General features: G+C 39.8%; 1 protein-coding gene across 2 annotated transcripts in view; it reads left to right on the top strand.

Moving 5' to 3' along the window:
* ppp1r12c (protein phosphatase 1, regulatory subunit 12C) overlaps window positions 1–25244 on the top strand; it is a 67449-nt gene that overhangs the window by 29507 nt on the left and 12698 nt on the right. For both annotated transcript variants that reach the window (XM_057844104.1, XM_057844103.1), the window contains exons 5-17: window positions 1957–2116; window positions 2224–2368; window positions 2451–2525; window positions 2592–2662; window positions 6980–7092; window positions 8071–8138; window positions 10513–10646; window positions 10764–10851; window positions 13806–13923; window positions 19502–19617; window positions 24382–24434; window positions 24734–24767; window positions 24951–25055. In XM_057844104.1, coding sequence (XP_057700087.1) covers window positions 1957–2116; window positions 2224–2368; window positions 2451–2525; window positions 2592–2662; window positions 6980–7092; window positions 8071–8138; window positions 10513–10646; window positions 10764–10851; window positions 13806–13923; window positions 19502–19617; window positions 24382–24434; window positions 24734–24767; window positions 24951–25055 — 1280 coding nt within the window. The remainder of the gene's footprint in view (window positions 1–1956; window positions 2117–2223; window positions 2369–2450; window positions 2526–2591; window positions 2663–6979; window positions 7093–8070; window positions 8139–10512; window positions 10647–10763; window positions 10852–13805; window positions 13924–19501; window positions 19618–24381; window positions 24435–24733; window positions 24768–24950; window positions 25056–25244) is intronic.

Genomic DNA, 25244 nt, shown 5'->3' with positions numbered 1-25244 from the left:
CTCACAGACCCGATAGAAATGCAACATGTCGACAACATGCTGTCTCCTCCGCCCCCTTTGGAGGGGAGGTATATTAGAATTTTTTTTATTTCGGCCAGCAACAGCCATGTCAATGTTGTGGAGGTGGGGAACACACCACTAATTTTGCTTCTGAAAGTCTGACCTGCATCAGAGTTAGCATAACATTAAACTGTGTGAAATTGCTAACCAGCAGGAAGCTGCTTAGAGAGAAGTGTGTTTGTGTTTTCTACTGTTAACGTTAATTAAACTGTGAGAAATGTACTCGTTAATGTTAATTAAACTGTGAGAAATGTGGTAAACCGAGGTTTATCCCCTTCTCCCCTATTTTTATTGTAGTTATATGGTCATTAGCTTTTCAATTAGTTAGGTTCATATTTGTGAGAAATGTAGCCCTGACCCCGATTCACACAATCTGTTTGGTCTTATTAATGTCTCGTCCCCAGGAAAAACTGTAAATGCAGGTTATGGTCTTATATCGTCCCTGCCAATGTTGAGACCAAACCTACGCCCTTGTTTCCATCATCAAGGTAGAATGCACGTAGTCTCGATATAAGTGTTGTTGTGAGGCACATCAAGTTGTCTTCTTTGGCCTAACAGTGTTTTCCACCTGTAAACAAACGAACAAAAAATGTGTAACACTTGAATTTATGCATTTATGGTTAAAAGCCCGTGTATGACTTGTAGTAGATGAGTGTTTTCCATTTGTTTATCTATCTTTGAAGTTAATGCAAAGCTAATGATGTCTCAGCTGTGACGCAACACAGAATTGTAGTCAAATTGTACCTTATTTGTACCTGTTATTGCTTTGCGGTCGCACTGTCTTGGTTCCACATCTGCCTTCATGAACACAAAATTCATGTAGGACACATTCAACTTGATGTTTTGGAGCTTTTCAGGTCCTTGATTGCGTTTCCATCCACTGGCATTAAATCAATAAAATACAAAACTATTTTGGCTGTGGCGACTCTAAGCCATTTCTTCATGTTGTCCTCCTATCTCGTGATGATGGCAGATGGATGCGGTATTTCCAAATTGTCTTTTTTGAGGGATTTTGGTGAGTGACGCCACTCCAACTTCACTGTTATTTTGGATGGAGAAAGTGTAAAACGGAAGTCTCGAGCAGAAATGCGGAAGTAAAGCGGAAGTACCTCAGAAACTTGTCTATAAGTGGTTTCAAAATTCATATTTTACATGTAGGAGTTGGAACCTCTTGGTACCTCACGATACGATACGATTTGCGATACAATATTCTACAAACAACTACTAACAGAAAAACAAGCTTCTGCTGTGAATTGGAATGAGTTTATCACTAGTAGACGTCCAATCCATTTTAACTGGAAAGGTGGCAGCGAATGAACGAATGCTGCCATCCCTCCCACTTCAAACGGATTGAACGTCTATGGCCGTCAGTGGTAGCCAATGCCAGGCAATGAGGTAATTTTGAGCCATTTAAGGTCATTTACCTGTTGATGTTCAGTTACTTCCTGATGATTTTGGGGTATTTTATGGGTCACTTCCTGTTTATTTTGAGTTACAGAACAGGGAGTGACCTGCAAATCACCCAAATGAATAGGCAGTGACTCAAAGTCAACAGGAAATGACCTGTAAATGCCCTAAAATGAACCACAAGTGACCTGTAAATGCCCTGAAAATCGGACAGAATGACTGTGAATGCTCTGGTTTCGAATGAATGAACGTTCCCAGTCTAAATGGATCAGGCGTCATGCACCGTCAATGACACATCATTATGGTGGAAGATTTTGGGAGCAACTTGTTGGTTCCTTTTTAGTTATTTATTTATTTTTGACATTGACACCTTTTTAAAACGATATCTCAATTCTTGGCAGGAGCATATCGATAACCTTTTGGGATACAAAGTATCACGATATATCACCATTTCGATATTTTGTCACACCCCTATTTACATGTGTACAGGTGTAGACTTGGAGGCAGTAAAGCGGCTCGAGGAGGAGCAGATCACAGCAGATGCTCGGACCTGGCTGACTGAGGGACCGCCTGCTGACGTACGACATCCCAGGACTGGCGCCACTCCTCTACACGTGGCTGCTGCCAAAGGCTATGTGGAAGCGCTCAAGTAGGCCTTTTTTGAAATTTTCAGTTTTTATATGACAAGCCAAAAGTTCTTCCAATATATAAAAAGTGACTCCTCTGACAGTGTGTTGTTGACTTGATGATGACCAGGCTATTGTGTCAATGTGGGTTGGATGTGTCGGCAACGGACTTTGACGGGTGGACTCCTCTTCATGCTGCCGCACACTGGGGTCAGGGGGAGGCCTGCCACATTTTAGCCGAACATATGTGCAATATGGAAGCTCGCAGCTGCTCAGTAAGGCTTGATAATAAAGCTTAGCTTGCATTTCTGACTATTTCCTTTTGTTTTATCAATTATTTTAAAAATATCCTCTCAGGGTCAAACGCCTTTGGATGTAGCAGATGAAAGTGTGGAGGAGCTTCTGGGGGATTTGGTCGAGAAGCAAGCCAATGTGAGATATTTTTCTCAATCACTCTAGCCACTTGCCCGGTTCACTAACCTCTTTGTGTCTTCGCAGTGGCGTACCGAACAGTCTAGGAGAGAATGGTACAACCAACAAGTTGTAACTGCACAAAATAAAAAACGGAGGTGAGTATTCATCCTTTATAAGCCAGGTCAACTTTTAGCTCTGTATCGCAGTCATTCAAATATTACAGTATTTTTCAGACGATAATACTTACTTTTTTCCTCACCAGCTTTGAACCCTCCGTCTTAGCTTAGTGCGGCTGAATTATGGCCTTTTACAGACTAATTAGCAGCATTTAAAAAATTCATAATAAAACATGAAACCCTTTACACTCCGATGCGACTTATATGCAAGGTTCACACGGGGGCTAGATCAATGTTGTTTTTGGCAGCCCTTTTAATTTTTGTCATAGTCTTAGTCTTTTGGGGGATAATATTTATTCATCTAGGTCATATTTTAGTCATCTCAAAATGTGTCTAGTTTTTGTTGGCAAAAACCCGAGACTAATTTCGTTTAGTTTTAGTTGACGTTTACCAATAACGTTTTCCTCTGGAAAAAAAATAAAAAATAAATGGGCCACAGAGGCACTGGCCCCACCCCTAAGACCGCCACTGTTTGGGGGCATTTACGAATCATTTCCTGTTGATTTTGATTTACTGAACAAGAAATGATTCAGATTTGATTCAAAATGAATCTGATGTCAGTGGCAGCCAATGAGTTAACATAGACACTCTTCAAATGGAAAATTTTGGTAGCAATGTATTGTTCCTTTTTTAAAAACCATGACACCTATTAATACGAAATATTGATAACCTTTTGGGATTCTAAGTATTGTAGCCCTAGTTTATAATACTGTATGAAGAAATACAGTTTTTTTATGCCAAATTTGGTGACTGCAGCTTCCAGTTGGGGGCATTTTATAGTCCGGAAATTATAGTATGCTCATTTTTTTCATTCACTGCTGGCCAAAAGTATTAGCACCCCTGCAATTCTGTCAGATAATGCTCAATTTCTCTCAGATGAATGCAATTACAAATCCTTTAGTAGTAATAACTTCATTTATTTAGCTTGCAATGAAAAAACACAAAAAAGAATGAAAAAAACAAAAAAACAAATCATTGTCATTTTACACAAAACTCCAAAAATGGGCCAGACAAAAGAATTAGCAAACTCAGTCTAATGATTGGTAGCACAACCTTTAGACAAAATAAATGCGAACAACCACTTCCAGTATCCATCAATGAGTTTCTTAGAATGCTCTGTTGGAATTTTAGACCATTCTTCTTTGTCCAACTGCTCCAGGTCTCAGAGATTTGAAGGGTGCCTTCTCCAAACTGCCATTTTCAGATCTCTTCACAGGTGTTCGATGGGATTCAGGTCTGGATTCATTGCTGGCCACTTTAGAAGTCTCCAGTGCTTTCTCTCAAACCTTTTTCTACTGCTTTTTGAAGTGTGTTTTGGGTCATTGTCCTGCTGGAAGACCCATGACCTCTGAGGGAGACCCATCTTTCTCACACTGGGCCCTACATTGCGCTCTAAAATTTCTTAGTAGTCTTCAGACTTCATAATGCCCTGCACACGGTCAAGCAGTCCAGTGCCAGAGGTAGCAAAGCAACCCCAAAACATCAGGGAAGCTCTGCCATGTTTCATTGTGGGGACAGTGTTCTTTCTATGAAGGCCTCTTTTTTTTCCCCTGTAAACTCTATGTTGATGCTTTTTCCCAAAAAGCTGTACTTTTGTCTCATCTAACCAGAGAACATTATTTCACAACGTAACCAGCCTGGCTTTTTTATGTCTCTGGGTCAGAAGTGGGGTCTTCCTTGGTATGCTACCATAGATTCCCTTTCCATTCAGATGCCGACGGATAGTACGGGTTGACACTGTTGTACCCTCAGACTGCTGGACAGCTTGAACTTGTTTGGATGTTAGTCGAGGTTCTTTATCCACCATCCGCACAATCTTTCGTTGAAATCTGAAATCCGTCCACATCTAGGGAGGTTAGCCACAGTGCCATGTAGAGGCGTGCGAAATTTCCGATTCTTAGATTATTCACGATTCGGCCGTGGAAGATTCGAGAACGATTCACAAACACCCAAATTCCGATTATTGAATTATACCAGGTAAAGCAGAACTAAAACACAACGCGGTCTTCAGGACGCAATGAGGAATGGACCGAGAGCAAATGTCATGTTCAACTCATGCCGCTAGATAAAAAAACAAAAATCCCTGACTGCGGCCGACATCTGGTTCAAACAACGCCCAGTTGCTAGTTGCTATAAACATAAGGCCACATACGGCTATAGTAGATATCACATATTTGTAGAACTAGATGCTAAATGACAGACGATGGCTTGTTAGAACATATAAAAAGAACTAGATGCGAAACGACAGGCTTGCCGTTTAGTTGTTGCCGCGTTGTAAACAGCCGCCATCTTAAAGCAGTAGACTTCTCTAGAAGGCTCCGTTGTAGCGGACCTAATTAACTTTTTATCTGCAATAGTCCTAAATCAGCAAAATCTTGACTTGAATTTATCTTTAAATAATGAAACAGTTTTTTAAATTTGACATGTTGTAAGTAGAGAGTAGGGAAATTATGGAATAACGGGAGCAATTTTATCAACTTTAACGGTTGATTCACATCATTAAATTAATTGAATGTAGTTTAAAGCTGCTGATACAGAATGGGGACTTGAGTATTTTATTTAATGTTTTTAACTGTTAACTTGATACTTAAATATTAGTTTGGTTTAGCCTAATAGGATTTTTAAACTATTTTGGAACTAATGTACAAAACATTTAAAAAAAAGAGGGGGGTGGGTGACATCAATAATCGATTTATAATTGAATCGGAGCCTCTGAATCGTAATCGAGTCGTTAGGTAACCAAAGATTCCCACCTCTAGTGCCATGAGCTTCCCACTTATTGATGGCACTGCGCACTGTAGACACAGGAACATTCAGGTCTTTGGAGATGTAGCCTTGAGATTGCCCATGCTTCCTCACAATTTTGCTTCTCAAGTCCTCAGACAGTTCTGTGGTCTTTTCTTTTCTCCATGCTCAAAATGGTACACACAAAGACACAGGACAGAGTTTGAGTCAACTTCAATCAATTTTAACTTGCTGCAAGTGTGATTTCGTTATTGCCACCACTAGAGTCGTGCGAAATTTCCGATTCTTAGATTATTCGCGATTCGGCCATGGAAGATTCGAGAACGATTCACCAACATCCAAATTCTGTTATTGAATTATACCAGGTAAAGCGGAAGTAAAACACAGTAGGCGCGGTCTTTGTGACTCAATGAGGAACGGACCGAGAGTAAATATCATGTTCAACTGATGCCGCTAGACAAAAAACAATCATACCTGAATGCGTCCGACAGCCGCTACAAACAACGCCCAGTTGCTAGCTGCTACAAACATACGGCTACAGTAGATATCATATATATGTAGAACTAGATGCAAAATGACAGACGACGGTGGTGTTAGACCATGTCTTATTGAACAGAAATGCGAAATGACAGACTTCCCTGCGTTAGTAAACAGCGGCCATCTGAAAGCAGTAGACTTCTCTAGAAGGCTCTTTTGTAGCGAACCTAATTAACTTTTTATCTAAAATATTCCTAAATCGGCAAAATCTTGTCTTGAATCTATCTTTAAATGATGAAACAGTTTTAAAACTTTGACACGTCAAAAGTAGACAGAAGGGAAATTATGGAATAACGGGATCAATTTTAACAACTGTAATGGTTGATTCACAACATTAAATTAATTGAATGTAGTTTAAAGCTGCGGATACAGAATGGGGACTGGAGTATTTTATTTACTGTTATTTTTGTATATTTGTTTACTGTTATATGTTAACTTGATACTGAAATAGTAGTTTGGTTTAGCCTGAGAGGATTTTTGAACAATTTTGGAACTAATGTACAAAACTTAGGGGGGGGGGTGCATCAGTAATCGTTTTATAATCGAATTGGAGCCTCTGAATCGTAATCGAATCGTTAGGTGCCCAAAGATTTCCAGCTCTAGCCACCACCTATTATGTGCCGCAGCTAAGTAACAGGTGCTGTTAATTACACAAATTAGAGAAGCATCACATGATTTTTCAAACGGTGCCAATACATTTGTCCGGCTCATTTTTTTTTAGATTTGTGTAAAATGATAATGATTTATTTTTTTCATTCTCTGTTGTGTTTTTTAATTGCAAGCAAAATAAATGAAGATATTAATACCAAAGCATTTGTAATTTCAACCATTATATGGAGAAATTGATCATTATCTGACAGAAGTGCAGGGGTGCCAATACTTATGGCCATCAGTGTATGTATTCTGGTGTCTGTCAATCCTTCAATAAGAGAAATAGTTACAAAATATGTTGTCAATGTGATGAAAACATCCCAACATTCAACGAGACTCAGTGAAGCACTTTCATGCCCTCAGGAGCTCAGTGTGCAGGATGAGCAGTAAAGAGAAGTTGAACTTGCAGGACCAGTCTAAAGAGCGGGGCGTCTCAGCAGGCCTGGAGCTTAGCGAGGAGAAGGAGAGCAGTCCCGGTAAACCAGTTGCTGTGATGCTTGACAACTTGCTTGATTCATACATAAATACATATATTGGGGGTGTAACGGTACCCTGAAGTCACAGTTCGGTCCAGGATTGGTACAACGGAAAACAAAAAGCATTTGAAAGTAAAAGTTTGTCCTACTGGCTAAAACTAAAAAGCAGCCCTTATTCAAGTGCAAAATTAATGGAAGGAAACCTCCAACTTGTGAATTTGTTCTTTTTCTAATATTGTTTAATTCACAGTTTATGTGCAAAAATAGACAACACACCCTTTTTGATAGCGATTGACTGAGTTAACCAATAAAGTTAGGTAACACTCATCAGCTGGCAACCTTGCTAACTCTATTTTTTTTTTATTTTTTTTATTTTTTATTTTTTTGATAAAAATAAGAATCTACCATTTTTCAATGTTGGATTATACACAGTTAACTGTAAACGATTACAAGTGTACATATACTCCCACCGAAGATATATTTTATATTGGCCTAAATATAATAAAAAGTTCAAATTGTTCCATAACTGAAAAAGCATCTCTTGAAATACTGCAAAAATAAATACATACTCAGTTCGTGTTTCAATGACTTCAGCCAAGGGTTGGGGCAAAATAAACATTTCCTGATCTGAAAATATAAAATAAATACACTTTAAAAGTGTTAGTAACACTACATTTGATAGTTCCCACTTTGTACATTGGTCAACTTTCCTAGTAGTGATCAATGATGTCTTTTTACCGTATTGCCGGTTGTTGGTTTAAGCACATTACCACTACCGCCCCCTGGAGTAAAGAAGGACCAACTTCGACAGGGTTTAAAAATTTTTTTTTTTTTTTTTACTCAAACGTATTCACCGTCTGACTGCTTGCATCGAACCGTAATGCCCATACCATGATGAATACAAATACCGTTACATTCTCAATATATATATAATTGCTTGTGTTCCGGCTCAACTAACAGATAGTTTTCTTTCTCCAGAAAGCTCCACTGTATCCAGTCCAGACAATGAGAGTGGAACCACATCTGCAGCCAGTCCAGTTGACAAGGTCAGAGTTGCAAGCTTAATTTGTGGATTAATTCACCAAGCTATGTTTTGGCTGGTGCTGATGCACTCTGAGTGTCAAGGGGATAGAAAGTTGGGTCGTATTTTCCGGACTATAAGTCCATTTTCTTTCATAGGTTGGCTTGCCTGTGATATATATTTGTTTTTGGAGTTTATTTCCACCCTTCCAGCTTTGAGAAGGGTGCCCTAGACATGTTGTTCAGTAATGATACTGAACATTTAGACCAGACATGTCCAAAGTCCGGCCCGGGGGCCAAATACGGCCCGCGGTCAAATTTTATCCGGCCCCCAGCCTCTGTCATAAAATCAATAACGTCTGGCCCGCACACAGACCTAATAAATTGGTCAGCAGTACTGCTACCAGCATATGAAGTTGCCTCCACACTGAATGCTGCTCCTCATTTACCCACCAAAAGGCAGCAGTACTCTAAGCAACATTACCCCGTGTGACCCTTTACTCCCAATTTTCTAAATTGGTGAGAATCAACAAAAAAAAGAAAGTTGACTGCGACGGCAGACGTTTCAAGGATAGGTGGGAATTGGAATATTTCTTCACTAAAATACGCAACAACTGTGTCTGCCTCATTTGCAAAGAGACAGTTGCTGAGTTCAATGTGAGGCGATATTACCAAACAAGACACGCTGACATGTACGACAAGATTACAGGGGATATACCTATCGAGAAAATGAAGCAACATGAAGTTAGTTTAATTTTATAGCAGCAGTATTTTGCAAGAGCCCGAGAGATGAAAGAGAGCGCCACAAAGGCTAGTTGCGAGATTGTTGAAATTATTAATTAAAAAATAATAATAAAGCAAATGTGACAGACAGAATGGCTAAAATTTGCTTAAATATATAGTTCTACATAAAGGACGTCAGTCAAGGTCGGCCCCCCACATTTTTACCACTCCAAATCTGGCCCCCATTGCAAAAAGTTTGGACACTCCTGATTTAGACGTTAAAGTGATCCTCAGACTTAAAGACTTTTAAGCTCTAATATAAGCCACAATTGTTCACTTTTACTAAAATATGTCATTAGAAACACATATTATTACCATTGATTTAAAAATCTATAATATTTAGTACATGTTTTGACCTACGGAGGGCACCATGTTTTACACGCGCAATGCACGCTGTGGGTGATGACGCGGTTGGCCTGGACTGGGAGAATAGCTGTGCTAGCTAGATATCTAGCAAGACGACTGGCATGATTTTGTCACATTCTGCTGCTGGTCAGATTGTTTTGTTACAGAGATGTGGAATGAGTTCCCAACGTCGTACCTACATCCAATTCCAGCTCATCAGCAGTGTTTTTAAACCGCGGTTGCTTTATAAGGAAAATCATGACTGTAATGTAATGTGGAACTATAGTCCTGTGGACTACGCGCTTGTTTGTCGCACGGGAGACGTGAGTTCGAATCCCTCTGGAGACACATTTAATTGCTTATGCTGCTCGTTTTGTGAAATATCGACAGTGCTGTCCTGGTCATCACTTTTCCGCTCGGATTCAGATTGAAAGGGCAGAACCGACGACATGTTTAAGTAGCTAACGAGTGACACTGTGGAAGTATGGCAGCGCTGCCTAGTGACGTCAACGCCCAGACCGACCTACTAGTTAAACTAATTTTTCAAATTTAAAAAAAGGAAAACAATAAGAGGGGTTCGAATAAAAAACTATCATAACTCATACTCACACATCCAGAATTCACTGGGACTTCTAGTGTTAAGAACTACCAGTCTTTCTGTCCTGGTTCCCTTTATTGGATTTGATAGTGATTTGGTGTGAGATCGAGAATTTGGTAAATTAGTTGTGTTGTTTAGGTTGTATGAAAATAACTGTTAATGTTGCGTACCCTGGACCATCCGTGCTCCCATTAACCGGCCTTCAGGGAAGGGATAAGGGGACTGCAGCGGGGAGGTAACTGTCACATTACCGCTCCCACCCAACCCGTCCCAGCCAACCCTCATCCTCGGTGTATGATGCTTTAAAATTAAGGGGGAGCCGGCCCGGGGCTACACGGCCCCGTTCCGACTCTCCCCAAAGACCTTGAATGTGTGTGTAGGTGCCAAAGGTAAAAGATATTTCCAGTGCAAAGAGAAGAGTGCGTGAGTTAAGAGGCAGATGGGGCTTTGCCCACCAGAACCAACGATAGCACATATATACACACATTTTCAAAGACTATATATTGGCTATTGCAGTGGGGAGAACAAGTATTTGATACACTGCCAATGGGAAAACCCATTGGCAGTGTATCAAATACTTGTTCTCCACACTGTATATTAAGCTATTACCTTATTCTGCTTGGGATTTAGCTTCTCTTGAAACTGATAGTGTTCCATTTATTTTTGCAATGTAGATATCAGACGAGAGAGGTGGTGAGGAAGAAAAGGAACAGGACAAGGCGAGTCGCACTGCTCGAGTCCAGCCCACCCCTCATACAAGGGACAGTACGTCTGAGAGTCCCAACACACCTACTACTGAGCGCCGCAAGTAGGAAACACACAACTACGTATTGATTAAAGACTGAATTTTAAAAGGAAATTTCCAAAATGTTTCATTGTCTGTGGTTCTTAGTAGATTTGTTGTCCTTTCTTTCCATTTGTTCAGGTTTCAGGTTCCAGTCCGAGATGAGGAGTCAGAGTCTCAGAGGAAAGCTCGCTCTCGACTCATGCGACAGTCACGCCGCTCCACTCAGGTATGCAGTGGACGTTATAACTGTGAAGTGTATTTTCGTTGTCAGTCGCACGATTCAGTTTTAAAGTTGTCGTTTCATACTTTTTGGCATTGTGAAACGCTTGCGACTACACTCATTAAGTTGTTGGCAAATTTAGTAATGACGTGTAAGGCTATATCTATTAATTATTTATTCTATCAATTAGTTATATATATAGTTATAGTATATATATATATACATATATACACATATATAGTTATTAGATTATCAAATCAAATTAGGAACGGTTAATGCGGTGCAGGATAAATTTTGCACTTTACAAAGAGAGTTAAATGCGAATACAATATAAAATTTCTGAGTGTCTTTTCCAAACTACGCAGAATGGCACTTTCATTTCACAAGGGCAATAAACACATTTAAACGGTATAAAAAAATTAATGATTATGATCGAAGTACATCAAAAGACTGATTGACTAACTTGCATATCAAAAGTCCGCTAGCTTAAATGCTATAAAATGCTACTTTTTTTTTTTCTTTTTTTTTTTTTTTTTTTTTTTCAAAGCTCTTAACAAATCATTGAAACACATATTCCCACAAAAAACTGCTAAATATACCTCTAAACTAAATTTCGATTGCATAAACAATAGAGGTGGGAATCTTTGGGCACCTAACGATACGATTACGATTCAGAGGCTAGGATTTGATTATAAATCGACTATTGATGACGACGCTATTAGCTGTTTTTAATGTTTTGTACATTAGTTACAAAAATTGTACAAAAAGCCTCTCAGGCTTAAATAAACGACTATTTCAGTATCAAGTTAACAGTTCAAAACAGTAAATAAAATACTCAAGTCCCCATTCTGTATCAGCAGCTTTAAACTACATTCAATTAATCTAATGTAGTGAATCAACTGTTAAAGTTGTTAAAATTGCTTCCGTTATTGCATGATTTCCCTTCTGTCTACTTTCGACTTGTGAAAGTTTTAAAACTGTTTTAAAGATGGATTCAAGTCAAGATTTTGCCGATTTAGAAGTATTTTAGATAAAAAGTTAATTAGGTTCGCTCGGAAGGTTTGCTACCTTCCAGGAAAGTCGACTGCTTTAAGATGGCGGCTGTTTATTAACGCTGGCAAGTCTGTCGTTTCGCTTCTAGTTTTCTATACATGTGCTGCTAACGACGCCGAGTCTGTCATTTCGCATCTAGTTCTTTATACATGTGATATCTACCATAGCATTATGTGGATGTAGTTTGTAGCAGCTGTTGGCAGCAGTCAGGTATTATTGTTTTTTTTATCTAGCAGCATGAGTTGAGCCAGAGCCCTGAGTTGAGCATTGTCATTACCTGGGTAATGACAAGCATGATGTTTACTCTCAGTCCGTTCCTCATTGCGTCCCGAAGACCGCTTGACATATTTCAATAATTAGATGTTTGTAAATCATTCTCAAATCTTCCATGGCCGAATCGCAAATAATCTAAGAATCGGAAATTTTAAAAATTAATATTCTAATAAACTGATATTAATCAAACAAAAAATTATAACCTGATTATAGTCTTAACAAGGAGCATCTGGATCCAGCCATGTTAGTTGAGTTATGTCATATTTGCTGTTGCCACTAGAGGGAAGTGTATCCACCCAAATCACTAAAACTGAATGCAAACACTTTCAAAACAAACCATTGCAACGCCACTATAATTAAACAAATCTTTGAATCAGTAAAATTTGATTTGAAGCTTTTTTCTAATGGAATTACCCGTATTTTTCGGACTATAAGCCACAGTTTTTTTCATAGTTTGGCTGAGGGTGCAACTTATACTCAGGAGCAACTTATGTGTGAAATTATTAACACATTATCATATCATTTCACATGTTATTTTGGTGTTTTGGAGTGACACTGATGGTTTGCATTAACATACCGGCCACGTTCGCATTTCGTTGTTCATGCATCATGTAACATTATCATACTGTACACTTATTCAGCATGTTGTTCTCTATTGTGTTTTTATTTTAAATTGCTTTTCAAGATGACATATCTGTTCTATGTGTTGGATTTTATCAAGTAAATTTCCCCCCAAAATGCAACTTATGTTTTTTTCCCCCTCTTCATTGGCATTTTAGGGCTGGTGCGACTTATACTCAGATGCGATTTATAGTCCAAAAATACGGTATTCAAGTTAATGGATTAATCGTTGCAGCACTACACTATTCTCGTAGAAGACTTTGGTAGCAACCTGTTGGTCCCTTTTTTTTTTTCCAAATGATAAAGATTGATTCTTCACCGGAGCCTGTCACTAACCTTTTGGTATACAGTGTCTCATATTACTTGGGTTAATCGATTAGTCGTTGGAGCACTCATGACGTGTGTATCCATGCTGATGATCGGTGAAGGATTTTTTCTTAAAGATCCTAACAAATTGTGATCAGATCAAAAAATTAAAACTTTGCATGTCTTTTACCATTTCACAGTTAGTCCATCCAAAACAACGCATGGTGATCATGCCAAGCTTTCTAGGGGGTGCGCTAGCTAGTCCATGTTGACAGAATGTTCACATGCTAACAACAGAATAGAAAACTATGGCTAGCATGCAAGTAGATTGCAATATCTACAGCTAATTCTGGTTGAGATTTTTTAGTGGGCTGGGCAAAGGCAGCTAAGAAAGCCAGACTAATTAGGCTCTACTCTCATTATTAAGCCTTTTCTGTCACTTTTTTGACAGATTTGTGTAAAAAATGTGATCTGCTGTCATTTTAAAGTCACTTGCGGCAGTATTTCATTGCACCTTTAATGTACTACTTGTGTCCGCAGTATTTATCAGTACCAGTCTTCTCAACATTTGTGTCCAAAACCCAGAATATTGTTACTGACGTTTTACAAAAAAAAAACAAAAAAAAAACTCATTTCGTAATATAATTTCCCAAATGTGTGTGATAGCCATTTTTTCTATTTAACAGAATTGTGATTTGTTGATACAGGGTGTGACCTTAACTGACCTAAAGGAAGCAGAGAAGACTATGTCTAAAGCTGCTGATCCCCTGCTGCGTAACATTCAGCCTGTTAGCCCCATCATCACGCCCACCCCTGCTGAGAGGGGTGAGTTTGTTTCTCTCCACATTCCAAAGCTACTCAGTATTTTCTGTTCAGCTTAAAGTGCCTTTGACAGCAAAAAGCATGTTTATTTCATATTTCACGCGGTATTTTATGCTCCTGAATGAAATGGACCGCTTGGATGTATGGGAAAGCGATTGATATATTTATTAAATTTTTTTGAATCCCGCGCCATGAAAATGAGTGACTTCCTGGATTTACGAAGAATGCGAATGTGACGTCAGCAGGATAAACATCTTCAGTATACAGCCAATACTACAGTATGCAGAACGACTGCGGATTCAGCTGATTTTGCGGATTATTTCGTTTATTTTTCGCATCACGCCAGCCCAGTGTGCTGCGAACTTTTGTTGCTTGTACCAGGGAGAGGCGTGTGAGCCTTTTTGAGTTTCAAAAAGTTTCCTTCACCATGGATAATGGCCGAAACAAGTCCGACAACTGTGGGAGGATTGTGATGTTAGTAGGCTACGTGTTATGTCAAATACTGGGATCATGGCACACGTTTTAATAAGCAGGTGGCTTGCATTTTGTGGGTGAACTGAAAATACTCCCTGTCCACCGAGAAGGCCACACGGCCGACGACCGGTGGCTTGTCCCACACCAAGGTCGCCGGCCGATTCTGGCATACCTGCCGAGAATGCGCTTTTCTCGGCTTGGCTGACGTCAACCATTTTGGCTGGCCGATCCAGCCCACTCGGTCATATTCGCATGCCTGCCGACAATGCGCTTTCCTTGGCTTGGCTACGAGCAGCACCCTGCTCCGACGTCAGCCGCTTTGGCTGGCCAATCCAGCCCGCTCGGCCATATTCGCGTGCCTACTGAGAATGCGCTTTCCTCGGCTTGGCCACGAGCAGCACCCCGCTCTGACGTCGGTCGGTTTGTCCACCGTGAATGGGCTATTTTCAGCGTTCATTCCCTGCGACGAGCACTGCCGTGGCAGCAGCACAACGACGCTCTTTCCTCCGTCTTCAAAGCCGGGGCAAGGAAATGACAAGTCGGACTTATTCCGGTGGCATAAAATACCGTTCAGGAGAAGAAGTTGCCAATTTTGACCATTATGCAGTAATTTTGCTCTGTCCTACTGAATTAATGCAATTTTAGCATTCCGTTTAGCAAAAAACTGTTATTTGTCATGACCATACCATTTATTTAGCAATTGGGGAAAATACTTGGATGAAAAGAATATCCTGTAAAAATATTGGAGTAGAGAGACTGAAACATTCATGACATTTTGCTCCTCTATGTCGTATCTTCCCCTCTCAATGGGCTGAATTCTAAATCAGATGAAATCGGTACCCTGTCGACGTCATCATCCTGCTGGGGACGCTAGAGCGCTATACTGACAGGCATAATGGCAGATTAAAAGACTAATTTCTCGTCATCTGCGCTTTGCCAAATTGTTGTATATGGTCGAATCGTCTCAAAATATGATTCTAATTCACATAATAAAGCTATTAAGACTTTTTCTGCTGCCGCAGGCAATTTAACATTTATTACATTGAAGAATGAAGGCACAAGACCTATAAATAAGATTTCTGATTTAGCCTGCTGCTTGATACACAGCCACTCGTGTCAGGAGCGGTGACAACACTGAATTCATGACTTGCAAAGCTACCAATGTCTGCTAAATTTAGACAAATGTATTAATAGCTTCAACCTATTTTGGAAGAAATCCCAAAGTATGTCGGAACTAGGTGTTTACAGTGAGGAAAATAAGCATTTGAACACTCTGCGATTTTGTAAGTTATCCCACTTAGAAATGATTGGCGGGTTTGAAATTTTCATGGTAGGTGATTGTCCACTGTGAGAGACGATCTAAAAAGAAAAATCCAGAAATCACAGTGTATGATGTTTTTTAAACAATTTGTTGGTATTATAATGCTGCAAATAAGCATTTGAACACCTGAGAAAATCAATGTTAATATTTTGGATAGTACCCTTTGATTACAATTGCAGTGGTCAAACGTTTCCTGTAACTTTTGACTCGGTTTGCACAGACTGCAGCAGGGATTTTGCACCACTTCTGTAGATCAATTGGGTTTTCTGGGCTGTCACTGAGAAACACGGAGTTTAAACTTTCTACAAATATTTTCTATTGGGTTTAGGTCTGGAGACTGGTTAGGCCCCTCCAGAACCTTTATCTGCTTTTTACAAAGCCACTCCATGGTTATTCTGGCTGTCTGCTTCGGACAACTGTCAAGTTGGAAGTCCAAGTCACGACCCATTCAATTCAATGCTCTAACTGACGGAAGAGTTTGTTCCTCAAAATCTCTCAATACGTGGCCTTGGTCATCCTCCCCTTAATACAGTGCAGTCGTCTAGTCCCATATGCAGAAAAACACCCCCAAAGCATGATGCTAAAAGCCCTATGCTTCACAGAATGGATGGTGTTCTTGGGATGGTACTCATCATTCTTCGTCCTCCAAACACTGTGAGTGGACTTAAAACAAAAAAATTCCATTTTGATCTAATATGACCACATGACTTTCTCTCATGACTCCAAATGGTCATTGGCCAGTGTTGTCACAGATTACTTGAAAAAGTAATTTAATTAGGCCTCAAAAAAGTAATCCAGTTACTTTAATGATTACTTCATTATCAAAGTAACGTAGTTACTTTAAAAGTAATTCATCTAGAGCTGTCCCGACTAGTCGACATAGTCGACGTCATCGATGACGTAAATCCGTCGACGAGCACAACATCCCGTCGACGGTTAATGAAGGGTTAAAAAAAATATATGCGTGGAAAGTTCAGAATGTGGATGCTCTGTATGCAAGCGGGGAAAGCGGCACAAAGCCAAAAAAAAGCGCACCAGAGTGTCCAAAACATTGACTTATTTCAAAGAAACAATGGAGGGTACACTCTTCTGTCCTGTCTCTTCAATGCCAAGCTTGGCTGCACGTCGGCCGTGAATAAACACCTCAAATGCCGTCACCCAGTTTGTATTTTTTTTTTTTTTTTTTTTTTTTTGTAAACCAGAGGGTGCTGTCGCCTTACTGAATAATAATGTTTCATTGACAATGGGACTATAAGTGCTATTAATATTGTCCTTAATGCTAACTGAAAGGTTTATTTCATGTTATGGTTTATTTTATGGTATAGAAAATTATATAAGGTTAAAAGGTCATAAATATATACAGTATATACAGTGATTGCACTCAAGGGAGAGATTGTCAATGATAAGGTGATAAATTAAGGTAAAGGCAATTCATTGATATATAAATAAGGTTTAAAAGGAAGAAGGTGAAAAGTTTATGTTAATTTCTAATTGTGGTGTTTTATTTGTGTGCACCGCAGCTCTTACGGTGTGATTACATCAAGGATGGAATGAAAGTTGTAAACCATCAGTTTAAGAGACCACCTTTTCAATCGGGATGCTACACTAGTTAATTCTACCAGCATTTGAACTCATTGTTTATTTGTGATTTATTATTATTTACGTCTTTATTTGTACTTTAATAAATAATTTAAGTGTTCCAATATGTTTTTTGTGAATTGATAAGCGTCAACAAAAATTTCATTGCTAAATTAGTAAACAAACCCCCCCCCAAAAAAATTTTTTTTTTAAATTATTAGATTAGTCGACTAATCGTAAAAATAGTCGGCTGACTAATCGGGAGAAAATTAGTCGTTTGGGACAGCCCTAAATTCATCAGTTACTTTTTACCAATTATTCTCCCCTTTGCAGCTTCAACATAAGAATGACAACAATAAAATGTCATTGCATGTAATTGACTTACTGATAATTGAATTTAAAGGGGAAGATCAGAATTTTTCACATAAGGCTTAATCTTAAAGTTAGCGGAGGTTTAATTAGTCAATGGAGTTGATTTCAACGACCATCGACTCGCGCTAGTTTAGCCACTCCAGAGCCCTGAGCCCTGAAACTGACAAATAACTGACAAACTTTATGGAAATTGTTAATTACTAATTAAACCCCGCTAACTCGAAGATTGAGCCTAGTGTCAAAAATTCTGAATTTCGGTTTAGGGTTAAGAGTATATCAGTGCCAATGTAAAACAATGCAAATTTACAGCACAATAATCAAGAACACACAAATGAATTGCACAGTTCAATAAACACAAAGGTGGGGGTGGGCGCAGATGCGCGCGCACAACCCGGAAATACGCGGTACACACACACACACACACACGGTCAATTTGGCCACAAAACGTGGCGGCAACTAAGCACTTTACACTCAATTGGACTTACAACACATCCCAAAGATGCTAAAGGAACACGGCACCTCACGGCATAAATGTGCGCAAGTTTAGAAAGCTACGAAAACGGCCGCGCATGTAGGGGGTCCAAACTATCACTGATACCCTCCAGAATGAAGGAAAAACACTATCGCTCATTCATGGATGTACACAGATCAACATTCCCTCGCACATCTCAACACGCTGCTCTAATGTGCACCCAAACTGGCAACCTCGCTCAGACCTTTCTCAGTCCCAAAACACTTAGCGGCGTGTGACTCGAGACCAAAACAGGAAGTAGCTGTGAGCGGTTACCATGGAAACACGTACCGGGAACCTTTTTCTAGCATTTTCCATTCAAAATGCTCTTCGTACATGACTACAATATTCTTGATTCTACTTACATTATGAGGCAATAACAAAATAGTAACGCACAGACACTAAGAAAACTAATCAGATTGCTGGTTTGGGAAAATGAACGCGTTACATTACTCTTTACTGAAAGAGAGTAATCAGGTTGCAACTGACAACACTGTCACTGGCAAACTTAAAACGGGACTGGACATGTGCTGGTTTAAGCAGGCACTTCCATGCCATGTATTATTTTAAACCATGACGTCTTAGTGTATTACCAACAGTTACCTTGGAAATGGTGGTCCCAGCACCTTTCGGGTCATTGACCAGCTCCTCCTGCGTAGTTCTTGGCTGGTTCATCACCATTCTTGGGGTCATTGAGACCCTACGAGGTAGATCTTGCATGGAACCCCGGTTCGAGGGAGATTGACAGTCATGTCTGGCTTCTTCCATTTTGTAATAATTGCTCCAACTGTGGATCATATATTACCAAGCTGCTTGGCAATTGCCCCGTAACACTTTCCAGCTTTGTAGAGTTCTACAATTCTGTGTCTGGTGACTTTGGACAGCTCTTTGGGGTGTATGGGGTGGTCAGGTCTTTTATATGCAGCTAACCGCCTCAAAGAGGTCAAAAAGTCAAGACTCAAAAAGTCCACTCATTTGTTGGACTTTTTTAACGCGACTAACACGTCTTTGAGGCTCACAATTCTAGCTAATAGACAGGTGTTCAAATACTTATTTGCAGCAGTACGGTATAATACAAATAAATTGTTAAAAATTTTAAATTAAATAAACTTTTTTTTTTCTATTAAAAAAATCCTTTTTTTTTTTTTTTTTACTATTTGTAGAACTGGCTTTTCAACAGGTCGCATACAGTACATGTACATTATTTAATATATACAGTAGTGTGTGTATATAATCTTATGTTGTGCGTTGTTAAAATGTCAGTACCAAATAAATATTAAATAAAGAGCTTTGTAATTCAAGCAATAATTGCATTCCCATTACAGATACGGACCCAGTGAAGCAGGAGGAGCCCGAGGGAGACAAGCGTCTGGGAGTGAAGGATAGGAGGCGATCCAGGAGAGAAAGGCGCTCCACTGGTGTCATTCAGCCAGGCAGAGAAGTAAGAAAGACTTTCGTAGCCAGTCAATTATGGATTCTATTCAAATAGATTTCTGACACTTAGAAAACGGGTTGTCATCCAACTCGTAATCTGAAATGTGCAACTGGCCAGATCGCTTGACATGAACGAGTAGTGATGAGGTGACGGTTAATTACTACATTGGACACGTCAAACATACGTTGTGATAATATGCTTCAATTCGGTGCCTATTTGTGGTCCTCCCTTTGCGGGTTGCACAGAGATGGGCATTACAGAGTTCGCTTCATGCATTAAATTGACAGCAGCCCGCAGCGGGGCTGGCCCCTACCAGCCCAATGCTGAGCAGACTGGAATAATACTTGGTGATAAATTAAACCACGAAAGTGAACCGCATAGTACTCCAAAGCCTCTTTCACATATACCTGAACACCGTTAAAAACCTGGGATTTAAACGGGTAGCCCTTGTATGTGAAAGCAATTTCCCGGGTCGACTGACACGGAGATTACGCGGACATTTAACGGGTCGCATCTTAGTATTATATCTGGGACTTAACTAACTGGGACGAGGCGTGTGTGAATGCACGCGTTTGATTCCTGGGTCACAGCACGATGGCTGATGACGTAAATATCATGGCATGCCGATCGTCATTTCCTCTTTCTTCGCAGTAAGATGAAAAGCGGTAAACAGCAATTATGAACATGGCAAACTGGAAATGGCAAAATTAAACTGAAAGAATAACAAAATTAAATTGCTACTAGATCATAGAGCCGAAGAAGAGAGTGAGTCCATTGTACAGCTTTGGAGATGTGTAGTTTAATTTGTTGCCGATGTTAGGGTCCGCAAGTGCGGAAACAAGGTTGTACCTCAAAGCAGATAACAACAGAGGCATGTGTTCAAAGGTTTATTAAATACAAACAAAAATACAGGCGATCGCGGAAAAGGGGGAATTACACAAATGGTCCGTTACAGTAGGTCAACAGCACAGATGTCAAACCGATTCCAGAAAGGGCCTAGTGGGTGCAGGTTTGCTTTCCAACCAATGAAGAGGACACCTTTTCACCAATTAGATCTTTTACATGTGTAATCAGTTAAACTTTGTCAGGTGCTGCTTGTTTCAGCAGGAAGTTCATTGGTTAAACTCTCTGCGCGTTATCGGTTGGAACAAAATCTAGCACCCACTAGTCCCTTTCTGGAATCGGTTTGACACCTGTGGTCAACAGGGTGCCTAAGAAGTTGGCAGAGAGCCAATCAGACAACAAAACAAATACACTCAAATACCAGCACAACGTAGGGGATTTCAAAACGAGGGCAGCAGACGAACAAGCTAGTAAATGCACGAAATTGGAGAGTACAAGGTGTCGAATGGCGCCCAGCAAGTTCATATCTCGGCACCCTTCTCTTGGATCGCCTTGGCTTAAATACAGTCTTGATGAGCTTGAATTGGCTGCAGGTACGACATTGGGAACACTCATCCCGTGTCACCTTACACAGGAATTTACCGAGATATGTGTGTGAAAGGGGCTCAAGTCACACAGGTGCCTGATCGGTTTCACTTTCATGACTTTTTCGCCTGTCAAATTGTCGCCACATGCAGTGAGCGACACACACAAAAAGACTGCCCTGAGAGGCTCCTCCTGTCTCAGCTACTGTTATGCTGGTTGTCCCTGGTTGTGGTTTCCACCATGTTTCTATTTACTACTTTCCAACTGGTCAGTGCACAAGTAACAATGTTAGGGTTTCGTAGTTATTTTCTCAAGAAGAAAAAAAAGAAAGAAAAAAAACGTGCTCACCAAACACTTTGACAACCTGGCAACAGAATATACAGTTCGAATATACAGTGTATATATTTTATCTATATATATATACACACACATAAACATACACACTGTATGGCGCTTGTGGAATCACATTTTAAAATATGTAGGGTGTTTTGGCACTTGATCAAAGAGTGTTCCGACCCTGCCTTAAAAGTACCACTTGCTAGCCTGTTTTTATATGGAAAAACAGTGGTACCTCAAGATAACGAAATCAATTTGTTCCGGAGTGGCTTTCATATTATGATTTTTTTCATATAAGGAATCGCGTATTACATGTAAATCTCTTATTTCATTCCAGGCGCTACAAAAAAAACACATTAAATTTCCTGTCATGGTCCCGTCTTTATTTGTAATGCTTTGTTGCCCTTTCGTGGTGTTTAAGTGTAACTAGTTTGTTAGGCTCATTCTACAGACGTTAGCACAGAACTACGCGAGCTCATAGCAAACACAGAGTGCTAACAAACGAGCTGACTTTGGCAGCCCTTTCTTGCTGTTTCATCTCAGTTTGTGCCTTGATAAAGCAATGTTTGTAAGTCATTGTTTTGTTTTCGTGTACATGATCATCATGTAGCACATTGTGGTGTGTATATGTTGTTTGTTGTAGTGGAAAATACAATAACTGTGGTGTGAGGTGTTATAACTACATTACCCAGCACGCAATGTGATTACCCATGGGGCCACGGGACATTTGAGCATGATATTCAGGCCTCGTCTGCTTATTAGAATAATACAATAGACAACACAGTAGTTACATCACAGTGATCCCTCGCTACTTCGCGCCTTAAACTTTGCGCTCTCAGTCCATAGCAGACACTCCCCCCCCAATATTAAAAAATAAATAGATGAATACAGAAGACCTGTCTCACTCTCCCTCCTGATCCTTTTCTTGGTCAGGCAGTGCACTGGAGTTGCTTATTAAAGTTAACAATGATTGACAGACGTTAAGGTTTAATGTTGCCAGAGATGCCCGGAAGCCAAAACTTCAAAGCGCCTAATGCATCAATCATCATTTAACTTGTTAAACAGTTGCTGTAGCAGCTCATAAGTGAGCAACTTAAGCGGATCTGAGTGGACTCACTCAATGAAGCATTTAATAAAGACAAGCATTTTTCTGCTTTATTCTTGTTTGAAAATAATTCGGTGGGATAGTAACATGTTTAAAACTTATTATAATTATTAAGGCCCGAGCACCAACTGGCGCGAGAGCCTTATTGGAATCCAAAGGAACATTTGAGAGATGAGATCTGAATCAAAATGGTGATTTTTCAGACCTGACCTGGGCGGGGTGCCAAAGTCGGCCATTTTTATGGCAACACGCCATATTCAGTAAATGACTAACAACTCCCTGGTACAAGGTGCAGTCTTTTTCATATCTGCCATGTATGAAAGGTATCCCAGCCTGAACACGACTGCATTGAAATATTTACCCATTCGGCCTGGCGTCCCCTAGTGGGAACAGGAAACAGCCTTTTTTACGAGATACCTCAATCAATTGACCTCAAATCTGCATCAGAGGAGCCTTAAGACATGTGTTCAGGTGCCTAATGAAAAACATCAAGGTTTCGTTGAACCTTGAGGAGGACAGGAAACAGGAAAATGAAAATGACCGTCGCCATTTTGTCTCGCCACAAATTTTGAACCTTGATAACTTGGCAGATATACAACATATCTGCGCCAAACTTCCCATGCTTGGTGAGAGTCATACCCTGAAGGGTCCTGTAGGGGTCATTTGCATGAGCTCTGCAGCGCCAACTAGTGGAAACAGAAACTCACTCTTTTACTTATACATTTCCAGTTCTTTTCAGTTTGGTCATTGTAGTTACAAGACTTTTTGTAATTCTACATTTTAAGGCCCATGTCCACATGTCTCTGTCTGTTGCCATGACGACTCTCTGTTTGCCATTTTTAAAAAAAAAGCTGATTTTTTTTTTCATGGACAGTTTATAGAGCCACGGCATTTGGCACACTTAATCGAATTGGCTCAAAAACGCGAAAAACAAGGGAATAAATGTTTCGCTGTATTCCCCCGCTTTTCGCAGTGTTCGCGGTTTTTATGAAAAACGAGGGAATACAGCGGGAAAAAAATCCACTCTAATCCCTGCTTTTCGCTGTGTTCGTCAGGGTTGTGCCAAACCGCGAGGGCCCGTTTAGTCCTGCTTGCAGGCCTAGTTACATTTGAAATGCTTAATAACCGTTTCTTAAAATATACATTATATACACATATACACACACGTTTTTTTCTTTAAGACTTTATTTTTTTAATTAAACATGTCTTATACATATCTCTTTCCAATGCTAAATCTGAATCAATACATTGAACACACAAAGCTTTTGTCTGCTACAATCTGGCATATTTACATCTTTTAGATGTTGCTCAATGTGCAGTGTCCCTATTAAATATATGTATATACAGTGGGGAGAACAAGTATTTGTTCTCCCCACTGTATACATATATATTTTATTTTTTCTCTCTCGCTACTTTGCGATTTTTCACATATCACAGCAGGTCAACGACGAAAAACGAGGGATCACTATATTGCATTACTGCGAGAAGGAATTACTACTACTACTATACTATTTATAGCAGGGGTCTCAAACCGATTCCACAAAGGGCCGCAGTGGGTCCTGGTCTTTGTTCCAACAGATCCAAAACAGACAGTTCAACCAATGAGGTTTCTGCTAAAGTAAGCAGCACCTGACTGCAATTAACTGATTACACTTGTTAGACACCAGATTGGTGAAAAGGGATTGTTCTCGTTTGGTTGGAATGAAATCCAGTACCCACTGCGGCCCTTTGAGGACCGGTTTGAGACCACTGATTTATAGAGTACGTATTTTGTATGATGAGTAATTTTTCGTAATATGAAGTGTACCAAAGCCTTCATATCTCAAGTTTACCACTGTATTAATGATAAGTGTGACTTAAAATCATCTTAGTTGTGTCGCTGACATATTTCTGTGTTTCAGAATGATGACGATGATCCTCATTTGGACGATCCAAACAGCAACAACGACTCCTCGTGAGTTGTTTTAATGGTTTTTTTTTGTTTGTTTTTTATAAGTATTCTGATGTATATTGTCTTATTATGTATCGTTATCATTATCTGCTGTGGTAAGGTGTTTTGAGGTACAAATTCAATTTGATCTCTCATCATGCTTTCTGTATTGAAATGACCAAAAAATGCCCTTAAACTGTTTCCCTATCAAAGCACCCCTAAAATAATATTTACGCTTTTAAGAGTAGTATTTGTGTTTCATTTGTTCTCGTCAATGAAAATCATGCCATCTGAGTTGTCATTTCTGTTGTGTTTCTCCACAGCACGAGCGGATTAGAGGACGGCAACTACAGGATAGTACGTGTCTGAGCGCCTCCCCACGCAGAAGCTTGCACATTCCTCAAAGAAATAAAAAAAATAATAAAACACTGGAGTGTTATTAAAAGAGATTGGCTTTAGATAGAAGTAGAACTATCGAGTATACCTTGCCGTCTTCTGAGCCTTGACTGTGGTATGTTTGTGCGTTCCCCCCCCCTGCAGCTCTACTTCCAGGTACTGCAACAGAACCTGTCTCTGAAGGAGAAGGTGCAGGAGATGGAACTGCTGCTCAGCCAAAATAAAGTGGAGCTGGAGAGACTCAGACAGGTTGGGCCAATTTGACCTTGCATTTGGAAAGAGACAACTGGATTGCAGTGGCAGTAGAAACATTCTCGTGACAAATTAAGACCCTTAAATTCACAAGTGACTGGACCCTACACTCTTCTGAGAGTGGGTCAAAAATTACCCATACTAGCATTAATGTATTTTTATGCAATTTTTGTGAAGAATAATCAC

This window comes from Corythoichthys intestinalis, chromosome 8 (genome assembly GCF_030265065.1).
Source record: "Corythoichthys intestinalis isolate RoL2023-P3 chromosome 8, ASM3026506v1, whole genome shotgun sequence".
NCBI lineage: Eukaryota > Metazoa > Chordata > Actinopteri > Syngnathiformes > Syngnathidae > Corythoichthys > Corythoichthys intestinalis.
The sequence above is the reverse complement of the archived record's forward strand: the minus strand, read 5'-3'. Positions and strand labels throughout refer to the sequence as shown.